Source organism: Ictalurus punctatus, chromosome 18 (assembly GCF_001660625.3).
Source record: "Ictalurus punctatus breed USDA103 chromosome 18, Coco_2.0, whole genome shotgun sequence".
Classification (NCBI taxonomy): Eukaryota; Metazoa; Chordata; class Actinopteri; order Siluriformes; family Ictaluridae; genus Ictalurus; species Ictalurus punctatus.
Window position 1 is genome coordinate 600,745 of NC_030433.2, and position 24,256 is coordinate 625,000.

Consider the following 24,256-nt stretch of genomic DNA (forward strand, 5'->3'; position numbering starts at 1 on the left):
ATAGTAAAAAATCTCTGCTCTTAAAAAATCTTCGAGTTGCCTTCTATTACAGTACTATCCTGCTTGATGCGTTAACTTTTTTTTGTGTGTGGATAGACCACCATGGGCGATTCCTCTTCTACCAGGGTTGAAAATACACAAGCTGTGCCTTGTCAAGTGTTTACAGTGTCATCCCCTCCCCATTCCCCACCGCCTGTTAGTGGAATGGCCTTTGAACTACAGGATTTAACCCTCACAAACTCATGGCACACTGGCATATGCGACTTCCAGAACACCTCTAAGGTTGATGGGGGTGACACTGTGGTACAGTAGGTAGTGTTACCACCTCACAGCTCCAGGGTCCACTGTTCAATCATGAGCTCGTTACGGTTTGTTGTTTCGCACGTCCGCATGAACGAACGTGTGTGCATGGTGCCCTGGGATGGACTGGTGCCTCGTCTGGTTGTATTATCACCTTGTGCTCAGTGTTCCTAGGATAAGACTCTGAATCACCGGCAACCCTGACCAGGATAAACCAGATAGTGAAGAAGAATGAAGTAAAAGTTTGATGGGCTGTACACATGAAAGAAATGCTTATCTCTCCAGACATACTGCAACAATATAACAAACCGTACTATTATACACATGATTATAGAGTGGCTAGTTAAAAAAAAAAAAAATCAGGGCAAAGAATGGGAAGCAAACTGGACTGGACTGTTTCATAAAAGAGCAAAACCAGGTTTTTAGAATTATTTGGGTTACATACTCGGGTTAATCAGACGGCTAAAGGGTGGATTTGTAGGTGTAAATATTTATCCATAAACAATGAGTATCCGTTGAGTATTAGTTTGTAATAATTGATTAAATAAAAGCAGCCGTAAAGTGTTGAATAATAAGGACGGTTGAAATGTTATTGATGTAGAGTGATGTCATGAGTAAAGATAAAGGCATAATTATTGTTGACGGAGTTTATTTGCGTGTATTATATGTGCTCATCATGGTGAGTCCAGGAAACATGAGCTATTAATTCATGTTTTTGGTGCTCTGCTGCCATCTAGTGCCAGAGGATCAGCAGAGCATTTAAATCATACAAGTATTTGTCACTGGCAAGTTCACCGTTTCAAAACTTTACTATAGAAATAAAACTCCTCATGTAGTTTGCACAACAGTGCTCTATGTGTACCAAAATGTAAATCATTTTGACAAAATATTTAGTGAACAACAGTCTTCACAATTAAGACAGCATTAATTTTTCACTAGTTTTCTACCACTAGCCATACTATATATCTCTACAGCCCAATCTGCACATGTTTATGTACTTTGTATCAAAATTTCTTATATTGCTATATTGTCTTATATTGTTGAGTATCATATATTGAATATTTTTGTAGCTGTTGTGGAATTCGGTCATGGCTACAGGACATTCTCCAAGTACGTCAACATACAAAATCAAATAAATGCTCTCGAGCCATTACATGGACACTTTATTATATAATATTTATTTATTTAAATATATATACATATAATATAATAAAAAAATAAAAAAAAAACTTGGTTAGAGATGCCACGAGGTAGGTGGCAGTGCCTTAACCGTATATGTGTTGCAGGCCACTAGGACCTCTTCCATCCTTGTCAAGGGGAGTGCTAACCTTCTCTCCTTTCATACAACACACTGAACAACGCGCCTCCCACAGTATATAAAAGTTGTAATAGGAATGAATGTCGGCATGACGGTAGGTTTTTCTACTAAAAATAAAGTCATTATGTGTTCCAAGACATGATAGAAAACAAACTTACTCAACACAATAAACAGAATTATATATGTCAAATGTAGGAGTCACCTTTTGTTTATTTGCAAGGACGAAAAACGTTAAACTATTTCTGCGCCGCAATGCATTACCTATTTGCATAGAAAGTCTTAAAGCCAATCACATTGAGGAAGCGCATGACGTTGCATGATGTTTCCGGAAGTAAATTTGCGTCCTCCTCCAAGTCAGCAGTTTAATGACGTTGTCGACCTACAGACCTATTGTGCGCGAGTGATCGAGGGGTAGAGGGTGTAAGAGAGGATCCTCAAAACTTCCATCACACGCGTTGCATTACTCGTTCGAACCAGGGAGGGTATTCCTGAATGCAGTGTCATAGACACAGGGTATGTGTCAGCCAGCTCCATAGTTAGGGCACTGATCAGGGAGTCGGCCATTTTACGGACTATCTCAATTGTAAAATCGTTCCAGTGCAATGTAACGTTCGCTCCCTAAAATAATCCCACAATGCACCACAGGAAATCCAGCGTACCGATGCTCACTGTGTCCCCCTACTGGAAATGATCATGTTTTCTGGAAAAGATGGAGGATGAACTCTCAGCCAACTTCCGGCAACAATTGTAAGTAGCTTGTTATCGTTGTTGTAGCTCTCAAATTATTATTTTAGTTAGCGTTTCTTTTTGTTTTTACTTTATTTTACGTGCTATATCCGGTTTGTTTGATGTGTGTTTAATGTTTTTTTTTTTTTTTTTTTATCCACTAGCTTGCCTATGATCCCGCTTGACATTATGACAGAAATATGTTTTTATTAAACTAGCAAATTTATGACACATGAAACTTAAAATTTTTTTTTTATTATTCTGTGTGTAACAGGACTTTTAGTATCGCACCTCCAGAGACACACAGACCTTCTCAAATATGCACAAGAATGCTAGTGTCTTCCTTCACCTCAGCAACTGGTCTGTAAATAAATAAATAAAACTATAAGGAAATGTAATTGTATATACAAATCATTAAGTAAAAACTGAGTTAACAGTTAAATAATATTGAGTGTTCTGGCTGTTTCTGTATGCAAAACAATGCAAATCTGACTGTTCAATAAATATTAAATAAATGATGTAATTGTAATTGAAAGTTATCCATGGTACCCAGAATATGGCATAAAACTTCACCGTTCAGACATTTGTGTGTGTGTGTGTGTGTGTGTGTGTGTGTGTGTGTGTGTGTGTGTAGTTTGTTTTTCCCTACCTGTGAAAGATGGTCCTACTGGTGTTTGCCTGCCAGAGTAATGTACTTGTCCGTTTTCTTACAAAATATGCACGAGATACTGGCAGACCCGTCCTGGACCTAAGTTTCTTTGTCGGATATTGAGTTGTTGAAGTACTTCTACCTGATGACACGGACTGGTCTTCGTGAGCATCTTGAGCATCAGAACGCAATGTGACGCGTTTCTCGGCCACGTCCAAGTGCTTTTTGTCAATTAAACACCTGTAGCATGTGGAGTGAAACCCAGCGTCTTCGGGAACATTGTCAAACTCGATTTCTAGACAACGTTTGTATGTTTCTGCTATTCTCCGATTCTCACCGTGCAAGCCAAGCCACTGTTTCTGAATGTATCCCACTGTGTGCGTGTAAACCCCTTTGTTTCTTCTTTCTTTATGGGCGTGAGATGCATATAGCACTGTTTATAATCCTTTTTCCGGAGTTTCGAATGAGATCTGGTCGTAATTTCCTCTTTTTCGCTACTCGATATTGACGACAAGGGCGCAGACATCTTGGACTCATGTTTACGTGTCGTTCCAAAAAGTGGCCACCTTATTGGTCTAGCGGGAAGCATGTGACGATTGGTCCGCGAAACCTCATCACTCATGATCAAAATATGATTACGCGAGGAAAGAACTATTTCTGACTTTAAACACGAATAAAAAATAAACTGCAGGATTACACATGGAGAACTTTTATTTTCTCGCTCAAGACCAACAGATCTTTTTATTACGGCCTATTTTGAAAAGAGGGAAAATCAATCAGAGGTATTGCACAAACACTGGACATGGACAATACAACAATTTGGACTATCCTGAAAAAGACAGAATCCACTGGTGTATTGAGCGACAAACACAGAATGGGTCAGCCAGGGAACACAGGTGAAGGTATCACAATCTACTGTTAGAAGAAGACTTCGAGAGCAGAAATATAGAAGCCATATCACAAGATGCAAACCACTCATCAGCAGTAAGAATCAGAAAACCAGATTGGAATTCACAAAGAAATACAGAGATGATCCACAAAAGTTCTGGAACCGAGTTCATGGAAAGGCTGCCATGTGGAGAAATACAGGATCTGCTCATTATACAAAACATACAAGCTGAATCTGTGAAACATGGTGGGGGTAGTGTCATGGCTTGGGCTTGGATGCCTGCTTCTGGAACATTCTGACGAGTCTTTATTGATGATGTAACTCATGATGGTAGCAGCAGAATGAATTCAGAAGTTCACAAGGAGCATTTTGTCTGCCAATTTACAGAGAAATGCATCAAAATTAATCAAGAGGAACTTCATCACGCCGCAAGACAATGATTCAAAACACACTGCCAACTCAACAAAGGACTTTGTTGGGGGGGGGGGGGGGAGTGGAAGGTTTTAGACCGGCCAAGTCAGTCACCTGACCTTAACCCAATTGAGTATGCATTTCACCTCCTGAAGAGCAGACTGAGTGGGAACCCCCAACCAAAACAAACCACAACTGAACGAAGCTGCAGCGGAATCCTAGAACAACAACAGAAGAGAAGAAACCAACAATTTGGTGATGTCAGTAAGTCACAGGCTTGATGCGATTACTGCAAGCAAGGGATATGCACCCAAATATGAAGTGTTATTTACTTTAATTTACTTTGGTGTTTGGTGTGTACCACAACAATGAATTGGCCTTACCATTCCAATAGTTTTGGAGTGGACTGTAACTACTTTATATTTATGTGACATGTTTTTTCTTAGCTCTAATGCCTAGATTGTCTGGTAAAGATTTTCTACCCTAACAGTAGGCAACATTTTTCCTTAATCATAGGCAAATCTCATGTTATGTGTTTGTCTATTAAGCACCAGGACATACATTCATGTATTTCCTGTGTATATTTAATTGGCACACTTAACACAATATAAAGTATTCAGTTCTCTGGAATACAAGCGTAACAATTAAGAACACAAATGACAATGAAAAAGTACAAAACACAATAGGAGATGATGGGAGAAAAAAATACTTGCTTAGCTGAGCAGAGAAAGTACAATTTCAGAACATTTTATTATTAATCCACAGCTTAAAAATAGACTTTTCCTCTTTATTATTTCCATAATTCACTCTTATTTATAGATTCCTATATATGTCTACTGATTTGGAGCCGGTGTGGCACTCTTTACAGCAGAGCCAGATTTGTGTGTGTGTGTGTGTGTGTGTGTGTGTGTGTGTGTGTGTGTGTGTGTGTGTGTGTGTGTGTGAGAGAGAGAGAGAGAGAGAGAGCGAGAGAGAGAGAGAGAGCATGTGTGAAATTGCAGGGAGGTTTTGCAATAATCAGATGTTTTCAGGCATCATGAATATTTTCTTGCTTCATATTTACAGCTCATTTTATCATTATTGTAGGTCAGTTCAGTATCCTGTAATTACAACGTAAAACAACAAAAACCTCGTTAATGGAACAAGACATTTTTAACATGATTCTGGCTTCTGTTTTGTAAAGGGATGAAAAGCAACTTTAATCAGCAGAAGATAAAATCAGCAATAATAATAATAATAATAATAATAATAATAATAAAATCTCTCCATGAGAAGGTAAGACAGTTAAAAATCAAACACTGAAAATCAATTATGTGCCAGCGTGAGTAGTCAAAGGAAATTCCTGAAACTAAATAATATACAGCTGTGTGAAAAAATAAGTTATACTCCATGAAAATAGTTTGTTGTTGTTGTTGTTTTTTTTACACATTTGGATAAGCAAGCTTTTGATCCTCTTTGAAAGAGTGTCTATTACTAAAGTTGATACTCAAACAAATGACATAAAACTGACATTTTGTAGTAATTTTCACAATTTAAATTAACAAAAAAAAAGGTACAGATCAGTCAGATGGAAAAAGTAAGTACACCCCTACATTTATCACACCTTGAAATCCATAGCATTAGAATCAGGTGTTGTAGATCAGATGCCAGTGATTAGAACCTGCTTAGGGAGTGCAGGTGGAACCGGTCTTATTTACACCCCTCTTATATCTAGTGTCTGGTGTTCCCTTTGCTATTGAGGTGTGTGGCGTCATCATACCAAGAGACATGATTGGCGCAGACCAAAGGCAGCTTTTCAGGAGAAGCACCTGTGAAGCACGGGGGTGGAAATGTTATGGTTTGGGGTTGCTTCACTTCCTCAGGGACTGGACAGCTTGCATTCATCGATTCAACTATGAACTCTGCATCATATCAAAGAGTGCTTGAAGATAATCTGTCAAAAGGCCATCTGTCCAAAAGTTGAACCGAAAGTGGATCTTTCAACAGGATAATGATCCTACTCACACGAGCAGATCCACCGAGGAACGGCTCAAAAAGTAGAAATGGAGGGTTATGGAATGTCCTAGTCAAAGCACACATTTGAATCCCGTGGGCAGAACATGCAAGAAAACCCTCAAACATCTTACAACTGAAAGAATATTGCATTAAAGAGTGGTCAAAAATTCAAGCAAGGCTGATGTCAGAGACTCGTGGACAATTATGCAAAACGTCCACAAGAAGTTATTTCTGCTAAAGGGGGCAATACTAGCTTCTGAGGCCAAGGGTGTACTTACTTTTTCCACAGAAGATTATCACATCTATTAATATTTCCTTAAAGAAATGAATGAAAAGGCTGATTCTCCTTGTGGTTTTGTTCAAGTATATCAACTTCATTAATAGGTGCTGTTTCAAACATGAGCAAATGTTTGCTTGTACAAGTACCTTTAAAAAAAAGCCAACAATTTTCATTGGGTGTACTTATTTTTCCACACAGCTGTGTGTATATATATATATATAAAATGTACAAATGCCTTTTCTGTTCCAGACAACAGATATTAAGCCTAAGAAAGGAAATCCCATGTTCCACCGAATCCACACAGGTGTGTTTTATCCATGATAGTAGAGGCCTAACAGGCACTTATGGATTTACATGGTGTAAACTTACAAATCTTTTTATTCTCTTGGAACAATTGTGTTTCCTGCTAGAACTGTGCATGCACGCGCTTTTCCGCTGACACAGTGCCGCTGCTGCTTTACCAACGAACAGCCAAAAATAAACGTTCACAGTGTTTCCCTTCCTCCAGATGACATGCAGTGGTGCTACGATGTTAACATAGGTAATAACTTCAGGAAGTTTACAGACCACAGTTTATCATCATGCAAACTGCATGCCTTACCTCACCTTAACATTGCTTGACTCAGTAACAGCATACATAAAACCCATACGTTGTACATAAACATGTGCAGAAATAAGAGTATGCTCCCTCACTCAAGATCACTCAGGATCTGGGGTCTCATGTAACATGAGTAGAACCATTTCTAATTTTACATATAGAACGACCAATACACGTGCATACACACCTATACTCGATGGACCCTTCTGTTTAAAGGGTTGATTTTATGGCTGCGTGTGTGCATCTGTTCCTCTAATTACATTTTAGAAACCTGCAACGGCGTGAAAAATCCCTCATTCTGCTGCTATATTTTGTGTAGTAACATAATGGAGTGTGAGTGATATGGATGCATTTAAGGCATGTGTCATTATTTGGCTCATAGTTGGTTTGGAAATGACTGACCTCGTTGAAATGTACTCTTGGGTTATAAAGCTTAAAGTAGAAAGGACTTGAGTGTCCATAGGGATGCTATTGCTGCATTTGTTGGCGTCTCCAAAATGGCTGAAGGTTGGTTGATGTTTGGGGTAAGAGGGACATTGTATACACCAAAATTTTGCCTGAACTATCCCTTTAAAAGGATCACTATTAAAACATTGTGAAGTTTAAAAAAATGTTAAATAAAATAAAAATTTATATATATATATATATATATATATATATATATATATATATATATATATATATATATATATATAAAACAAACACAACTCAAATGTCTGAAGAACACACTCCAAACGCAATATCTCTGTATGGTATATCGGCGCTGAATATTTTCTCAAATCCAGAAATGAAACTTGCAAATGAAAGGAAATGATGCATCGCATTTGCGCTGTCAATTTAACAGGTTCACTTCTACAACAGGTAGAAAAATGGTAGGAATGGAAGGTTAACTGCTGAATTAAACCAGCATTGGCTCTGGAAACTGCTCTGTGTCAGTGGAAAAGCATCGTCTTGCCCAGATCTGGGATCAGCTATCTCTCTGCCATATAATCATATTCATTCAGACCAAATGGCAAAAGCTATTCCTAAATCAACATCACATAAGATGACTGGCGTTCGTAGACGGGCTCAATAAATCCACAGGAAGAGATCGCAAAATAATCTGTTAACAAAATGTGCATGTAACAATGTGACTTCACAGTGTTCATTATAGCTACTAGGGGTTGCAAGGCTCTTCATTTTTACTAGTCGAGCAGTCAATTCAGGACATTATTTTAGGCGATTTTATTAGTGCAGTTAAATGCTGATAAACGGCCGTAAACTGTCAAACTTCACTTCAGTTAAACTTCCATACACAGGCGACAAACGACATGTCTGCTTCAATCTTTTAAACTACACTGTAACAACAAAAATAAATAAATCAGTGCAATAAATATGCAAACAACTGTGTATCATTATATAAGGATGTGCAAATTGTTAAAATGCACTTGTGTGTAAATTGTTGTTTGTGGACTCGAGAGGACGCAGCACAGAAGCTCGTGCCCTTGAACAGAGACCTCTTTATAGCTCAGTGACCGGCCTTCGTGGATGGAGTACGTCACGTCTACAGGAGCATCAGTAAGGTTTTTCAAGGCTGATAATGACCTGGGTGCTGAACGGCCATGTTCAACTAAGGCCTCAATAGCATCTGAAAACAAGAGTGCCTCTGTCTGTTGGCATGTTCAGACAGGCTTTAAACTAGTGGGATTGGACAGTGATGTGCAACCCATTGCACCGATTTCACTCTTTTGTACAGCACTGTTCATGATGCCAAAGAGCAGGGATTTTATTTCATCTTTATTTAGCTTTAAAAGGACAACAAAAAATAACTGGGTGAGTAGGATAAAAAAAATAATAAAAAACAGTCCCACGCACACCTTTTAACTTTTAACGATAAAAGTAATATGAAAGTCATAATGTTCTAGAAAAGCATAGTTTTACACAATGGACAATTGGACTAAAGACTTGGATTTGTCTAGACTTTTTTTTTTTTTTTTTTTTTTTTTAGACCAATGACATATATTTAGCCTGCTTTCTTTACTCTCTGCCTTACTTTTTTTTTTTCTTTTTCTTTTTTCTACACTCTCCTGCCCTGACGTCCCCACTGCGTCTTATGAGCGTATTAATTGACTAATCTATGCAACCCCTAATTGCTACACACTGGCTAAAGAAGCAACAGAATACAGTGCTTGTTATAAAAAATACTCTAGAAAGAAACACAATATAAATCTGTTGGTGCAATACATTGGTGCAAATAAGCCAGTATGAGATTTCCCTAGAGGGCCTGATTGTAAAAACACAAAAACTCAAACTGCATATAGAATATATAGCATAGGCCTATTTGTCCAATCCTACAGACACATACCCTCTTGTTAACGGTGTGATATTTGGAAAAAAAAATCAAATGTTTGAAGGTAAACCGGTCACATGTTGAACGACACTGAAATGAAAGGCTTGGAAAGAGTGGTTAAGTGTCATACGGATCGACTGGACGAGGGTAATGTTATCAGAGCTGTGTTATCTGTGCCCATGTGTAGTTTATGCTATATCGCTCCGTCTCAGTAGACGGAAATGAATGCAAGGTCATGTTGAACTGAATTACAATTACGGTGCTAGTAAGATGCATAGCAAAGAAGCAATAGTTTTACATGTGGCCTAAATGAGGGTCAGATTATTATTTTTGATTATTATTATCTCTGATTGGTTGCATGGGCATGTTTCAGTTACTGTCTGCAGTAGAGACTCCTCAGTCCCCTGTGCATCTTTTTCTTCCAACTTAATTTGTCCATCATCTTCATCTTCATCATCATCATCATCGCCGTCGTTTCACTCTCTCCTTTTTGCTGAAGAGTGGTGTTTTCCTATATTTGCAGTCACTTGCCATGTGCCCTCTTCTCTCAGTTAGGAATCTGCAGTTACAAACAAAGACACTGTTAGAAAGAAGACACACACAGACACAACCATCAGAATAAAATTCACACCGCCTCTAGTTACTCGGCCTGTAATCTTTTGACTTGCTCTGATCTGTAAAGTTGAAGACTATTACACAGATCTTTTATTGAACTCCTTCATTAATCCGTTCAGTCATTAATCTCCAGTAAACGTGAGTTCTCCTAGTCAGGGTCGGTGTGGTTACGGAGCCTATCCCGGTATCACTGGGGGCAAGGTGAGAGAACTCACCCCAGGTGGGAGACCTGTCCACTGCAGGGTACAATGCACACACATCTGCGCAACTTAGTGTAGCCAGTCGGCCTACGCAAACATGGGGAGAACATGCGAAACTCCATGCAGACGGACAGCTCAGGAATGAACCACAGACCTGGAAGCTTTGAGGCTGCAACGCCACCTGCTGCCTTTTTATAGTATTCTTAAAGGGAAAATCTAACTGGGGAGGCAGTTAGTATTTTTTTGCGCCCTCTGCTGCCTGTGTGGCCAATTGCAAGAAAAATACTGACCAAGCCCCGCTTCCTTCCTACTGACCCACCCTCTATGCTGAAACTAAGCGAGCCTCATCAGTTGTCTTTTAAGGAAAAGGAATGGAGCTGAGCGGCTGTGTTCTATCTGGAGCTGACTTCCAGCCTGGAGAAATGTAAACAGAAGAATGAATCATTGCATAGCAATATTACCAGTCAGAGTTTTAAGGTCTTTTTGAAATCATGTTCTTAGAATAAGTTTAGAAACACTTTTGATATTTTGAGATCATTTGCTCTCACACACAAGATGTTTCTGTTATTCTTCACACACTGTGATTTAAAAAATGATTAAAAAAAAAAATAATATTCACCTTTGGCATTGGAGTCGAGGAAGACCTCGATGTAGGACGATGGAACGTAGCCCTCCTCTTCCTCGTTCCTCCGGACACGCGTCCAGCCATCTCCTTTATCCTCCTCGATCACAAAAAGCACCTCTCCTTCTGCTAATGCCAGCGTGCCCTCATTGTTACCTAAAGAGGGGAGAAAGACACATGAGTATACAGAGAAAGACAAAAAGAGGCATAAAGAAATACATAGAAAGAAGAAACTGAGACAGTGAGGAGGGTAGAGAAAGAAAGATATAGAGGGGAAGAGGAGAGAGGGAAAGATACAAAGCGTGCAGTAGTGAGACCGGAACAGTTAAAGAGACGGGTAATGTGGAAATCCATTCAATAATATGGAAAATATTCAAATCAGTATGGCTAATTTGTGTGTTTTAGTTCCAAATGAATACACTCCAAATAATAAAACCCCAAACAAACACACCCCAAATAAATACACCCCAAATAAACACACCCCAAATAAACACACTCCAAATAATAAAACCCCAAACAAACACACCCCAAATAAATACACCCCAAAAAAATACACTCCAAATAAATACACTCCAAATAAACACACCCCAAAAAAATACACTCCAAATAAATACACTCCAAATAAACACACCCCAAACAAACACACCCCAAATAAACACACCCCAAATAAACACACCCCAAATAAACACACCCCAAATAAACACATCCCAAATAAACACACCCCAAATAAACACACCCCAAATAAATACACCCCAAATAAATACACCCCAAAAAAATACACTCCAAATAAACACACTCCAAATAAATACACCCCAAATAATAAAACCCCAAACAAACACACTCCAAATAATAAAACCCCAAACACACCCCAAATAAATACACCCCAAACAAACACACCCCAAATAAACACACCCCAAATAATAAAACCCCAAATAAACACACCCCAAATAATAAAACCCAAACACACCCCAAATAAACACACCCCAAATAAACACACCCCAAATAAACACACTCCAAATAAACACACCCCAAATAATAAAACCCAAACAAACACACCCCAAACAAACACACCCCAAACAAACACACTCCAAATAAACACACTCCAAATAAACACACTCCAAATAAACACACCCCAAATAAACACACTCCAAATAATAAAACCCAAACACACCCCAAATAAATACACCCCAAATAATAAAACCCAAACAAACACACCCCAAACAAACACACTCCAAATAAACACACCCCAAATAAACACACCCCAAATAAACACACCCCAAATAAACACACCCCAAATTGGCTCTGACTATCGTTGTTAGCTTTTGTGGTGAATTTATGATGTTGGTGTTTTCAGTTGAGAGATTTTCTTTGGGAACGCTGAATACTTTATTCTAAATGGCACAGTTCAAGCCACACCTGGCTAGCATTAGCATTCAAATACATTTTAAAAAAAAATTTAAATGGCACAAAACAAATAGAAATGATCAGAACGGCTGAACTACAACAAGATAATCACAATATTCAGCTGTGTGTGTGTGTGTGTGTGTGTGTGTGTGTGTGTGTGTGTGTTAATGTTACCTTCAAACGGATAGAGTGCTTTGCAGGTTCCGATGGTAGGCAGCATTTCTTCCTCAGCATCATCAAACTCATCAAACTCCGGATCAGTCTGAACCTTTGTCACCCTTTGTTCAGAGCTCTGTTCCTCAGTGTAGCTACCATCTGGACTGCTCCAACACACACACACACACACACACACACACACACACACACACAAACTATAGCGGCAGCACTACTCACCCTTTTATCAAGTAGTCATTAGCATGGGAATTAGCATTCTAACGACCAGCTGAGCAGCAAAACTGTGGTGTAACGAAACTATGTGCAACCTTGACAGCATTAATATATAAAATGAGTAATGTATGCAATAAGGGATATTTTCCAAAGCTTAATAAGTGTTATTAAAAGAAACGGTGATGTTACACAGTGGTAAACAGTCGACCGTCCCAATTTTTTTGGAGTGTGTTGCAGTCGTCAGATTTAAAATGAATTAAAGTAAAACATCGAATAATGTGTTAATAATGTGTTTTCAAACGACTCTTCAAACGACTCTTCAAATGACTCTTCAAATGACTCTTTTCGTCCCAACTTTTTTGGAATTGGGGTTGTACAGAGCGAGGACCGTGTCTTCCGTTAAGAACTTCCATTTATATTCATGTGGACGTCACGATTCAATTCAAGTTCATGAAAAAAATATTCTAAAAAAATAATCCGAGATGGAGATGCAGAACTTGTCTTGTTTCTTGCATGTAAAAATCCAAAGCATACTCAAAATGTACAAGACAAAATATTCACTCGCATGTGACTGTGGTGTGACTGGTGTAAAGTGTGTGTGTGTGTGTGTGTGTGTGTGTGTGTGTGTGTGTGTGTGTGTGTGTGTGTGTGTGTGTGTACCTTTCACGGTCCTGCGCACAGTTGTTGTTTGCTGTTGTTGTACTGTTTTGAGTTTCATACACAACACTTTGTCTCTGAGTCGATTCACTTCTCACCGGCATTCTGCCCTCTACTTCTGCGAGCCAGCCCTGCAGTGTATAAACACACACACACACACACACACACACACACACACACACACACACAGAGCAGATATGTAGTTTTGTTTGTACTTGGGTTATACCTGGGAATATATAACCAAATAAACACCTCAAACTTCTGCAGCTCAGCCTGTAGTTTATCGATGTGAAGGCCGATCTCTGCAAGTCGTGGATCCACGCTGCTTGGATCCCCCATCTGGGGGTTCTTCACATACACATCCTTCATTTTAGTCAATGCATCTCTGAGGGGAACACACACACACACACAATCACATCTCTGTGTTGACATTATATGATTATGTATATAGATTGACATAAAAAAGTTGACCAGAAATGTTGGCTATAATGATCATGTTTGTACCTAAGCAGTTTCTACTTAGATATAAATGTATATTGCATCGCATTAATGGCAAGGAGTCAAGGGAGCACAACTGGCCTTGGAAATACATAATATCATGTATGATACACGATACAGCGCCCCCTGGAGCAGAGAGGGTTAAGGGCCTTGCTCGAGGGCCCGACAGTGTCAGCTTGGCCGTGCTGTACATTTTTAAATGATATATTGGTGTTCGTTTCTGTAATTATCCCCACAGAAGATTGAGCAGATTGCTAAAACTGCTGATTATTCCATAAACTGATCATATATTGTCATGAGTTGCAGGATGAGAACACAAGCCTGTGTGTTTTATATGTAAGTGTGTGTCTGCGTGTCTGTACTTCTGGTCCAACTCTTTCTGTATGTCTTTATTAATGTCGTCGATCTTCGCTTGTAGTTTCTTCCTCCTCTGTTCCGGGGGCAAGTGACTGAAATCCTCTGGAGTTGCACCCTGAAATCAAACAGAGGGAAGAGAGAAAGGAGAGTCAGTGTATTGACTCCAGAAGTACTTTTGTAAGTGCCTGCGCTACGTGAGTAAAAACGTGATGGATAAACAGCAGCTTCTAAAAGTCTGACCGACGATCTTCAGGTAGAGTTTCAGTTGATGCTTTCCTCCTTATTATAAATATCAAAGATTGGATTTGAGCTTTTTATTTATTTTATTTTTTTATGTAGTTATGTGTAATAGTAGCATTTAAGCAGGATGAATCATCAGAATTTGAGCCAGATCACTTTGTATATTTTAAGCAGCTACTTTCATTCCGTTCCATCGAGGCGCAGATGAAGCCCAGTAAGATGCTTGAGCTCCTGCTGTGTGCCATCAGACTGTACAAGTGTAAAATAATTGTACTTCTATGGCCATGCACGCTCTCTGATGACGCTCTCTCAAGATCAGCTTCACAACATGTTTAGTTTGCTATTTAATCAAGTCTGTTTAATTTGATTAAAGTATTTATTGATGTAAACACATCTGTGCATGGGCCTGTTGATCAGACTTTGATGTCCAGCATATTTTTGTCTCCGTGGCATGCTTTTTTTGTTTTTGTTTTGTTTAAGTGTGGAATTAGCACGCCAACTTTCTTGGAACGTGTGTTTGTGATGATAGTTTTGTTTCGACTGATATCCATTTCAGTCGTTCTGACCGATGAAACTCTGCCATCTGAAAATTAACATATTTTATATACACGTTATCATCAAAAAGTTTTAAAGACAACAGATTGTAGATTCTGATGTTCACTGAAACATTAATCCAACAAGTTAGAGCTGTTTTTATTCCATTCTGAACAAAAATAACTACATTTATTTCATATATTAAAGTAAAACATGGAAATATATTTCTTGAATTTGATGAATTTGGTCCAGCATGCAAAACTCCAGCAAAACAACAACAACAGAAATATATACATGCAATACTACCAAAATAAATATTAAAACTTCACCATCCCATCTAAAGCAAATGCTAATGTAAAGCATGCATCTGCCAATCATGTTGTTTCACTTAAACTGCTTCATTTCATATACAAGAGGTTAATTTGCACTATTTCTGGCCCTTTTTTTTGTGGATAAATGTATTATTTATCAAAATTAGATAAATATAAAACGAATGAATCCACCTAGCGTATGAGACAATTGGTCAGGTCTTTTAAATTTGAACTTTTGTGATGAATTTGAAGTTACTTAAAGAGATCTACAGTCCCGTCTGAAACTATTGGAACGGCGAGGCCGATTCGTTTGCTCGTGCCAGACTCCGAAAGATGGAGATAAGAGTTCAGCTTGTATTTGCATCTAGATGTGTTAAACAACATAAAACACAGAACCTTTTGTATCAGACCATCCGATTTTTACGCGAGCAAAAGTATCGGAACAGACAAGTCTCGGAGTCAATTAAAGTAAATAACACAAATAATATTTGGTTGCATATCCCTTTCTTGCAATAACTGCATCGAGCCTGCGACTTCTTGTTGGTTTCTTCTTTTATGATGCTTTCCCGGGCTTTTACAGCAGCCTCTTTCAGTTGTTGTTTGTTTCGGGCGTTGTCTGTCGGTGGTTCTGTTCAGGAGGTGAAATGCATGCTCAGTTGGGTTAAGGTCTGGTGGTTGAAATCGGAGAGGTCTGATACAAAATGTGCTCTGTTGTTATTGAACACATCTACATATAAATACCAGGAAATAAAATCTGAAATTCTAAACTCTCTTCTCACATTCCTCTTCTGATCTCAAACACAAATGTCTTCAGCCTACAACAAAAACAAATACACTGGCCTTGCCGTTCCGGATAGTTTCAGAGGGGACGGAATAATGAAGGAGATTTGGCTTGGTGGTGTTTATAATTTAATGGACGGGTCCATTTAATCGGAGCCTTCGACAATGAGTTCTCTGATTCAAATAACACGGTGAAAGGAAATGTACATACTGTATGAATCATCATATATAACGTTGTTATCAAAAGTCTTTTGTTTAACATGGTGACAGATAAACTGCACTCTAATGTGAATAGAAAGCAACTAAAGTAGAGGTGTGTTTAGGGCCTGGGATCCAGCAGGACCCAACAAAATAGTCCCAGGGGCGCGTGGTCAGATATGAAGCTTGCGGGACCAAACCAAAGGCCACGTTAATCAACGTGAAAGCTTACGGGTTGTGACAAGAGTACAGTGCTGAGGGACGCACTTACTGCTTCATTCGTTCATGCACTCATCTTCAGTAAGTGCATTACCCGGGCCATGTCACTGTGCCACGAACCTGTTTTCAATTTGGTAAAAAAAAATCCAATGAAGTCCATTTGAAAATATTGCGGTCAGGCACGCACAAAATAATAATGAAGAGATCGGGGAGTCTGGGTGAAAAGAAAAAAACCCAAACAGTCCTGCACACACCTCTAGACTAAAGCTCGTGGAAAGAATTAGAAATCAGACGACTATCCAAGAGTTAATTAACCATTAGGTGAAAGACAGTCATGATGTTACGGTGCTTCACTAAACAGTCAGCAGACAAGCAAAGAGACCAGAGGAGCAGTGTTGGGTTTCGGATCACCTCAATAAGGTTCCGCACGTGGGCATTGAGTGAGATCTAAACAGAGGGATGGCCACCACAGACGTAAGACAGACAAAACAAAAACAAAAGCAAACAAACATAAGACAACACTACATTTGTGTACTTATTCGAAATAAAAACAACAAGTTAAACGACCTCAACGGGTTAAAATACACCACAGTTCAAAAAAATGCAAATGAACAATAAAGCATAAGAACCAAAAACATCGCAGGGTGTCATTAGTGAAACGGTTCGATGGGTTACGATGACATCGAGCATGCTACAGTCATGCCAATAAAGTCATGCGATTATCAACATGCTTACCAGCTTGAGAGAGAGCTTCTCGGGAAGAAGAGAGAGAACGACCAAGAAAGGAGCGGAGAGAGAGAAAAAACAACATCAGAGGTGCCACAACGTATCACTGTTCACACTTACACAAGTACACACACGCACACACACACACACACACACACACCAACCTTTTGCTAAGTTGGGTCATGATGTCACTGGTGAAGGTCACCACTCAAGAAGTGCTCAAAAAGCACCGCTCGGTACCGTCAACGGCTGCGCGTGTTCATTTCCTATCATAACTGGAGACCTGTCGCTCATTCAAATCTCATTTATCTACAAAGTGTGTCTACATTGTTTTCACAGGTTTAGAAAAAGAATGAGAAAGAACTGGATAGTAGGCATTATGAAGTTTTTTATACGATGTCGATACTCTACTGTAGTAAACGACGACGTGGAATCCTACACGATGACTACAGAGTGACACAAACAGTCAACTGATCCCGGTGAGGTTACAGGTCACATACAGGTCACATACAGGTCACATACAGGTCACATACAGTAGGTAGTCTTAGAACGCTACTCAACCTATCAAACTGGTCTGTTGCATCGGAGCCCATAATTCTGCGCTGCCACAGACAGGGTGAACATCAAACATGGAAGGTTTTTAAGCATCGTTAAGAAAAGTCTTTCATATTTTCGGCGTTTTTATTCATTTACCCAAAGTAATGTCCGCTAGCAGGAAACTTGATTCTGCCTGATATCAAGGTGTTTTTGAACAAAAATAAATAATATTGTGAACCATGAGATTTCGAAGTGTTAATGAACGACTGAGAAGCCGAACGACGGGGGATCACGCCTGGCACCGCGTTTTCACTTCCTGGATTGTAGTGAACTTCATCAGGTTTTAAAGGAGAAAGAAAAAAAAAAAACCGGTAGATTTTGGGAGAAGAGACGGTGGGTCTAAAGCACTAGCCAGATAATGGCTGAGAAAGGAGAAAGGAAGCATAGCTGGAATAAGAGAGAAAATAGATCATGACAGAACTGAATGAGGACGGGAAAAACAGAACAACAGCCCCACAAACTCATGATGAAATACACATGGTGATGAGAAATAGTTATTTCCTGTTCATGAGACCAGTGTTAACTTTCATACCATATACATTCATGTTAATATACGCTGTGGCATGGCCACACAAGGAAGCGTATTTATTTATTTATTTATTTGTTTATTTATTTATTTATTTATTTCCGAGTGAGACACTAGTGCAGTAGTATAAAGCAAGCCTTTGTTTCAATTACACGGCCAGAAACTCGTTGGAAAGTATATCAATAAAGAATAAAGACCATGTGATGGCAAGTGACTTATTTTGGAGCAGCGTTCACACAGCATGTATGTGCTTCATAATAAATAGCTACAACTATTAAAAGACATAGATGGTAAAATCTTGTGGTTCAACTATTCCACGTAATAGCTGAAAGACAAGCAACGACTCATTTAACCAAACAAACCTACAACAAAATGACCCACTTGGATGTGAATGTTCTCGCACTACGGGGAAGCACGCACTGTTTCCTGAAGGAGGATCGTTCCACGTTCCGCAGCGATAACGGAGCTACAAGATAACGATCCTGACGCCGCGAAGTTTCGGTCGAACTCGAGAATCCCGTCCCATGTCGGTGAGGTTGACACACTTGGATGAGGACGTTACACAAGCTAACGTGATGTGTGACAGGACACGTGTTCGTGTGTACAGTAAGTACAGATATAGAAATACGCATGTATTGAAGCTACAGGATGGAATTAAAACACACAGCTACAATCTCCAGGACATCGAGAAGGAAAGGGGTCATTTCTGAGACATGTCCACACGTGGAAAAGTACCAGAAAGTTCAAAGGTCACAGAGTGCTTTCCTGGTCTTCGGATCTATCCGTCCATTTCAGGAATTGCACTTGGGACTCTTTGTGAATGAACCCCTTCCATGCGAGCTGACTCACAGCTAGAAAGCTCTGAGTGGACGGCTCCGGGGGAGGTGACACGGGGCCATGAGCAGACATGATAATATCACTTGATTTAATCACATGACTGAAACTCCATTCAAGTTGAGCAAAGACAGACAATAACCTCATTTATCCAGCATGGTCATCATCTTCTATTCACAATTACGTCTGTTTAAAATAAACTAGATTAAAACACTAAATAAGGTTATGTCTGTAGATCACTCTTATGACTTCACAACTATGCGCACACACACACACACACACACACACACTCTTTTATAATATTCTCACCAAGACCAGTTAGTCTTGGTTGAATAACAGAAACACTCTCACACAGTCATACAATCATACCTACACACACACACACACACACACACACACACTTACGACATATTGCCTGGCCTCAAAAGCATAAGTAGGCCGGCCAAGAGTCCTCTTCATCAGCTCTTTATCATAGTGAAGGGACTGTGGAGACTGCAGCAAGGTAATATAAGGCAAAAATATTTTTATCAAGCCAATGTGTGTATACACACACACACACACACACACACACACACACACACACACACAGTTGTGGATACATAGATTGATTTAGATCTAATCTGCTGTAGAATCAAGACTATCAGAAACGTCTGCTCCTAAATGGATGTGAACGTACAGTAAGATCCACAGACAGAGACACGGCCGAAATATTTTCTTTCATCACTTCTCAAAATAATTCTATACTTAAAATGTCGTTTTTTTCCATCCTTCATTAATAAGGAACCTGGAGCTGTGAGGCAGCAAACAGGCCGTTCGTATAGAGTTCCCTCCGAAACTATTGGAACGGCAAGTCCGGTGAATTTTTTTTGCGCTCTACACCGATGACATCTGAGTTTAAGGTCAAACGACGGAGATGAGTCGAGAGTTTAGGATCTCAGCTTTTATTTCCTGGTATTTACACCTAGACGTGTTAAACAACATGAAACATAGAACGTTTTGTATTTTATTTTACAGATAAGTCTTGAAGTAAATTAAAGTAAATAACACTTAATATTTGGCTGCAGATCCCTCGCTTGCAAAAACTTCAACGACTCACTGACCAGCAAATTTTTGGTTTCTTCTGTTATGATGTTTTTCCAGGCTTTTAAAATAGCCGGGGGGGGGGGGATATTTTCAGGATATTCCAAATTGTCGTAAAGGCAATGCCCAAAAAACTTCCTCTCTTTTCTCAGCTTCAAAATGGCTTGCTTTTTATCCCATAGACAGCTCTCTAGTCTTCATGTTGGTTTATCTTTTTGAACAATAAATGTAGTCTTCACAGGTGAAACCGAAGCCTAAAAGCAAGAGTAGATGTTCAGAGATATTTATTGTTTAAACAGTCACTGTAACAGGACACGCCTGGGTGACAAGAAACACCCGTCAGTCGCGTGTTCCAATATTTTTGCTCGCCTACAGATCGGGTGGTCTGATACAAAATGTGCTGTGTTCTATGTCATTAAACACATCTACATATAAATACCAGGAAATAAAAGCAAAAATCTTTTGATCTCAAACACAAATGGCTCCAGACTACAGCAAAAAAAAAAAGCCTTGACATTCCAATTATTTCAGAGGGGACTGTATATCCAGCTTCATGGTTTATTTATCAAAGTAACTAGTCATTATCAACTTTAAAACATCTCTGGAACCGCACTGGAGGGCTGGGACACGATTATTCCGAAAGATATTTGCTCAAGATACCGACAGGTGTCAAATTAAAACAAAGAAACAGTCGCGTTGTGGAGAACGTTGCTGGCATGGGTGGAGCCTCGGAGGGCTCTTGGAGGGAAAACTGACCGCAAAGCAATATTAAAGTTACTCTGAGTGCCTTTATTCTATGATGAAACATTTCTATCCTGATGGGAGTGCTGCCTTCTAGGATCTCTGCCCCGCGCCAAAGGGCACGAGGGCTCACAGGAAGGTCTGATGAGAATGAAAATCACGCAAAACATATACGTCATGGTCAAACATCTCAAACCATCTGAGCAGCTACAGATACGGGACATTTCTGAGTGATGTGTTAGACAACGCTCACCACTACGGTCATCCAAACACCAACCGAGGAAATATCTTTTGGAATAACGCTGCCCGTTTCTACAGCACAGTTCCAGAGACCTAGATTCGAGCCGATGGCACACCGAAGCTGTTCTGGCTTACGTGTATGTATACATGTAACTTCTGTATCCTGTGGTTTACTTCTATACACGCTTCTTGACAGCAAAACACAAACAAATACAAATAAAACTAACCTTTTACACTATAGATCAAGGGTTTTCAACCTTTTTGGGTAGGTGCCTGCTAACTTCTGATTCACCTGAACCTGCGATCACAGTGACGGTAGCTAATCGTGGCCATCTTGGAGCTCATGTATGTGGAAGAGGGCAGATAGCACTCTCCTGCGAGTGTTCGAAAAGATGTAGTTGGCTGTCTGTGCATGTCTCAGAGGAAGCACATGGTAGTGTTCACCCTCTGCGGTTGGTAGCTGTTATGTGAAAGGGAAGAGCTCGCTGGTCTGTGGGAACTGCAAGGTGACTAAACTGGAGAGAAAATGGGGAAAAAAGAACTGAATGTAGTCAAATGCTCTACACTGCATGTCGTTGTGCAATGCTTTGTCACCGCATTCCCATCAATGTGAATCCAAGCATCATGTCACACAGCAATTTGGTTGCTCAGTGTGGCTGTAAACAGTCTTTGGGAGTCATCAGTTGCCCGTCAATGCTGACCCAAGGCAACGTACGTGACTTTTCTTTGAAAGAACATAAACATTACTGCAACCTTAACTTTCAGAAAACACACTAAATGGCAAAATGTAGCTGTCTTTTAGGCTTTTGTGTTCAGAGCAAACAAGTGCTGCATTCCTGTTACTCGTGAGAGCTTGTGAAATTTGTCCCCCTCTAGTGGACAAATAATGAATTGCTAATGACTACCAGAAGGACAAATTTACTGTCATTTATCTTTTTAACTTGCATGCTTGAGCCAAAGACATGCATTTGTTAACTTTATTTTGTAATCGTGTGTCCCACATCCTTGACACATGCTCACGTTCCCTGCGGGGCCTGGACCACAGGTTGAAAACCCCTGCTATAGATGACAACAACAATAGACGCTTAAAGCTCAAAGCTCTGATGGGTGAAAGAAGGAGCAGTTCAGCATGTGGGATGATAACATTTACAAAGCTCTCTCTTTTATTTCTGTTTTCCCTGTCTTCCTTTGGTTCTTTGTCCCGATAATTTCCAAATCTTTTATCTCTCTCTGTCAACATTCCATCCTTATTACGTTCTTCCTCTGCTCATAGACTCAAGGACGCCATTCTGACCTGTTCTGTGGCATCAGTTCTTCAAACCTACCAAACTGTGTGACCCTGATTCCTATATCTGTGTTTTCGTGTTGTTTGTGTGTGTGTGTGTGTGTGTGTGTGTGTGTCCATGCACGTGAAAAGGGGGAAGCAATACTTCAGGAAATTTAGATCATAGGACAGTCCACATGTTGAAGTGGTACTGCAAAGCAGCAAACTTCCTGTTTCAGAAATATCTACTTCCTGTTCGATAACTGACGCACTATTTTGGGTCGTTGTGAAAGCATGCAGGTTTCTTCCATTCTATGGTTTATGCGAGCATGTGCTCCTCCGGAACACCCCGTTATTGTGCTATGAGGATTTAAACTTGCACCGTCTTTGTAAAAGAACCGCTGGTTATTTCTCAGCTTGATCATTCATTCGCCTCAGCTTTTAGCTAGCTGCTTTTAGCTCGCTTATCTTCAATGTGTTGGCCTTGGCCTGTTGAAAACACACCTTCCGTTTGAAGGAACCGTAACTTTCAATAATGCATTACAATATTAGCTACGATACGTGTAACGCATATCCGGAGCTCATGACTCCCCAAAACAAAAGCGTAAACGAGGCGTCTCCGTCAGAATTCCTAACACACTGCGTCTATACGCGTCACTTGGGCCACAGCGATCACTTCCTTCTCCTTCCATTTGAGTCAACTTACTCGTTTTACTGAACTCAAATAAACGAGCGGATGTAGCGAGCATGCTAACTTACATACCGATCGTTGAGTAACTATTGAATGCAGCTGTTTAAGGATCCAGTGTTTAAGGGGTGTAACAGTTTTATGCCGATATTTACACGCAAAAAGACTCAACACAACACTTAGAGAAATACTAGAGGGGTGGACAACATAAATACCTTCAAGAGCACGTATCTTGGTTGTGTGGATATGTAACTAGCTAGGCTAAAAAGTGCGAGCTGAAGTCATTTAACAGTGTTTGAGCTAGTCAAGCTCATATTAATTAGATTAGATTTTTTTTTTTTAATCCGTTTTTAATGTGACGCATCACGTGTGTGCCGTATGACACGCGGTGTTTTCTCCTCACGTCACCTGTACACAATATCACTCAGTCTGGTGACATACTTAACCACGAGGCAGCGAGCGTGACGTACGGCGGCTCTGTTTTGAACTCGGACTCATCGGCGTTTCCACATACGCGTGTGTTTGTGATTCTGAAAAGATCGTCTGTTACTCACGCACACGAATGAATACGAAGCCAACGGGTGTGTTAGTGCAAGCTTCAGGACTCAGAACGAGAGGTTTCCGCTGTACTCACGGCACCGAGACGCACAACCGCGGAACGTATTCAACAGAGATGCACACCGAATCAAACCTTCCGTGCAGTTCAACGGGGAGTCGGTCACCGCTCAGACATGAAATCCGCTCGTCTCATTTGTTCGGGGAAAAGCTTCACCCCCGACTCGTGAAACTACAGAAACGTTTAATAAGAGTAACCTCGAACTGTTTTAACTCTTATTTGAGTTTAGAGGAAAAAGTCATGCTCTTTTCTCCACACAGGTCAAAGGTCATATTCAAATTTCAGATACATGTTCTACGGTGGTTAATAAATATACAAAGGCAACCGATGTATTTAATCTCACAGCAAACAACCAAACATAAATCTATCCAGCAACAGAACCTCAGAACCTCGATCTGCTTCACCTGCGCAGTCCAGTCTGTGCTTT

At 39.9% G+C, this 24,256-nt stretch overlaps 1 protein-coding gene, 1 long non-coding RNA gene and 1 other non-coding gene across 24 annotated transcripts in view; 1 reads left to right on the forward strand and 2 right to left on the reverse strand.

The window, feature by feature from the left end:
• Window positions 1-1,522: 1,522 nt before the first annotated feature.
• LOC124629197 (U6atac minor spliceosomal RNA) lies at window positions 1,523-1,650 on the reverse strand. The gene has a single exon (XR_006984107.1). It is a non-coding gene; the product is annotated as a U6atac minor spliceosomal RNA (small nuclear RNA).
• Window positions 1,651-1,955: 305 nt separating this feature from the next.
• Window positions 1,956-3,860, forward strand: LOC124629174 (uncharacterized). Its single transcript, XR_006984084.2, has 3 exons — window positions 1,956-2,365; window positions 2,619-2,704; window positions 2,979-3,860. It is a non-coding gene; the product is annotated as an uncharacterized LOC124629174 (long non-coding RNA).
• A 5,050-nt stretch (window positions 3,861-8,910) lies between these two features.
• The window catches only part of LOC108278914 (formin-binding protein 1), a 65,442-nt gene continuing 50,096 nt past the window's right edge, over window positions 8,911-24,256 (reverse strand). For 5 of the 22 annotated variants that reach the window (XM_053687653.1, XM_053687649.1, XM_053687658.1 and 2 more), the window contains 8 exons: window positions 17,253-17,267; window positions 16,929-16,964; window positions 14,241-14,350; window positions 13,633-13,765; window positions 13,384-13,511; window positions 12,511-12,659; window positions 10,930-11,088; window positions 8,911-10,054 (listed from right to left, as the gene is read on the reverse strand). In XM_053687653.1, the coding sequence (XP_053543628.1) occupies window positions 10,047-10,054; window positions 10,930-11,088; window positions 12,511-12,659; window positions 13,384-13,511; window positions 13,633-13,765; window positions 14,241-14,350; window positions 16,929-16,964; window positions 17,253-17,267 (738 nt within the window). In that variant the 3' untranslated portion in view covers window positions 8,911-10,046. Of the gene's footprint in view, window positions 10,055-10,929; window positions 11,089-12,510; window positions 12,660-13,383; window positions 13,512-13,632; window positions 13,766-14,240; window positions 14,351-16,928; window positions 16,965-17,252; window positions 17,268-19,605; window positions 19,684-23,596; window positions 23,612-24,256 lie in introns of all 22 variants that reach the window. The other 17 variants (XM_053687652.1, XM_053687659.1, XM_053687664.1 and 14 more) reach the window with 7 other exon arrangements.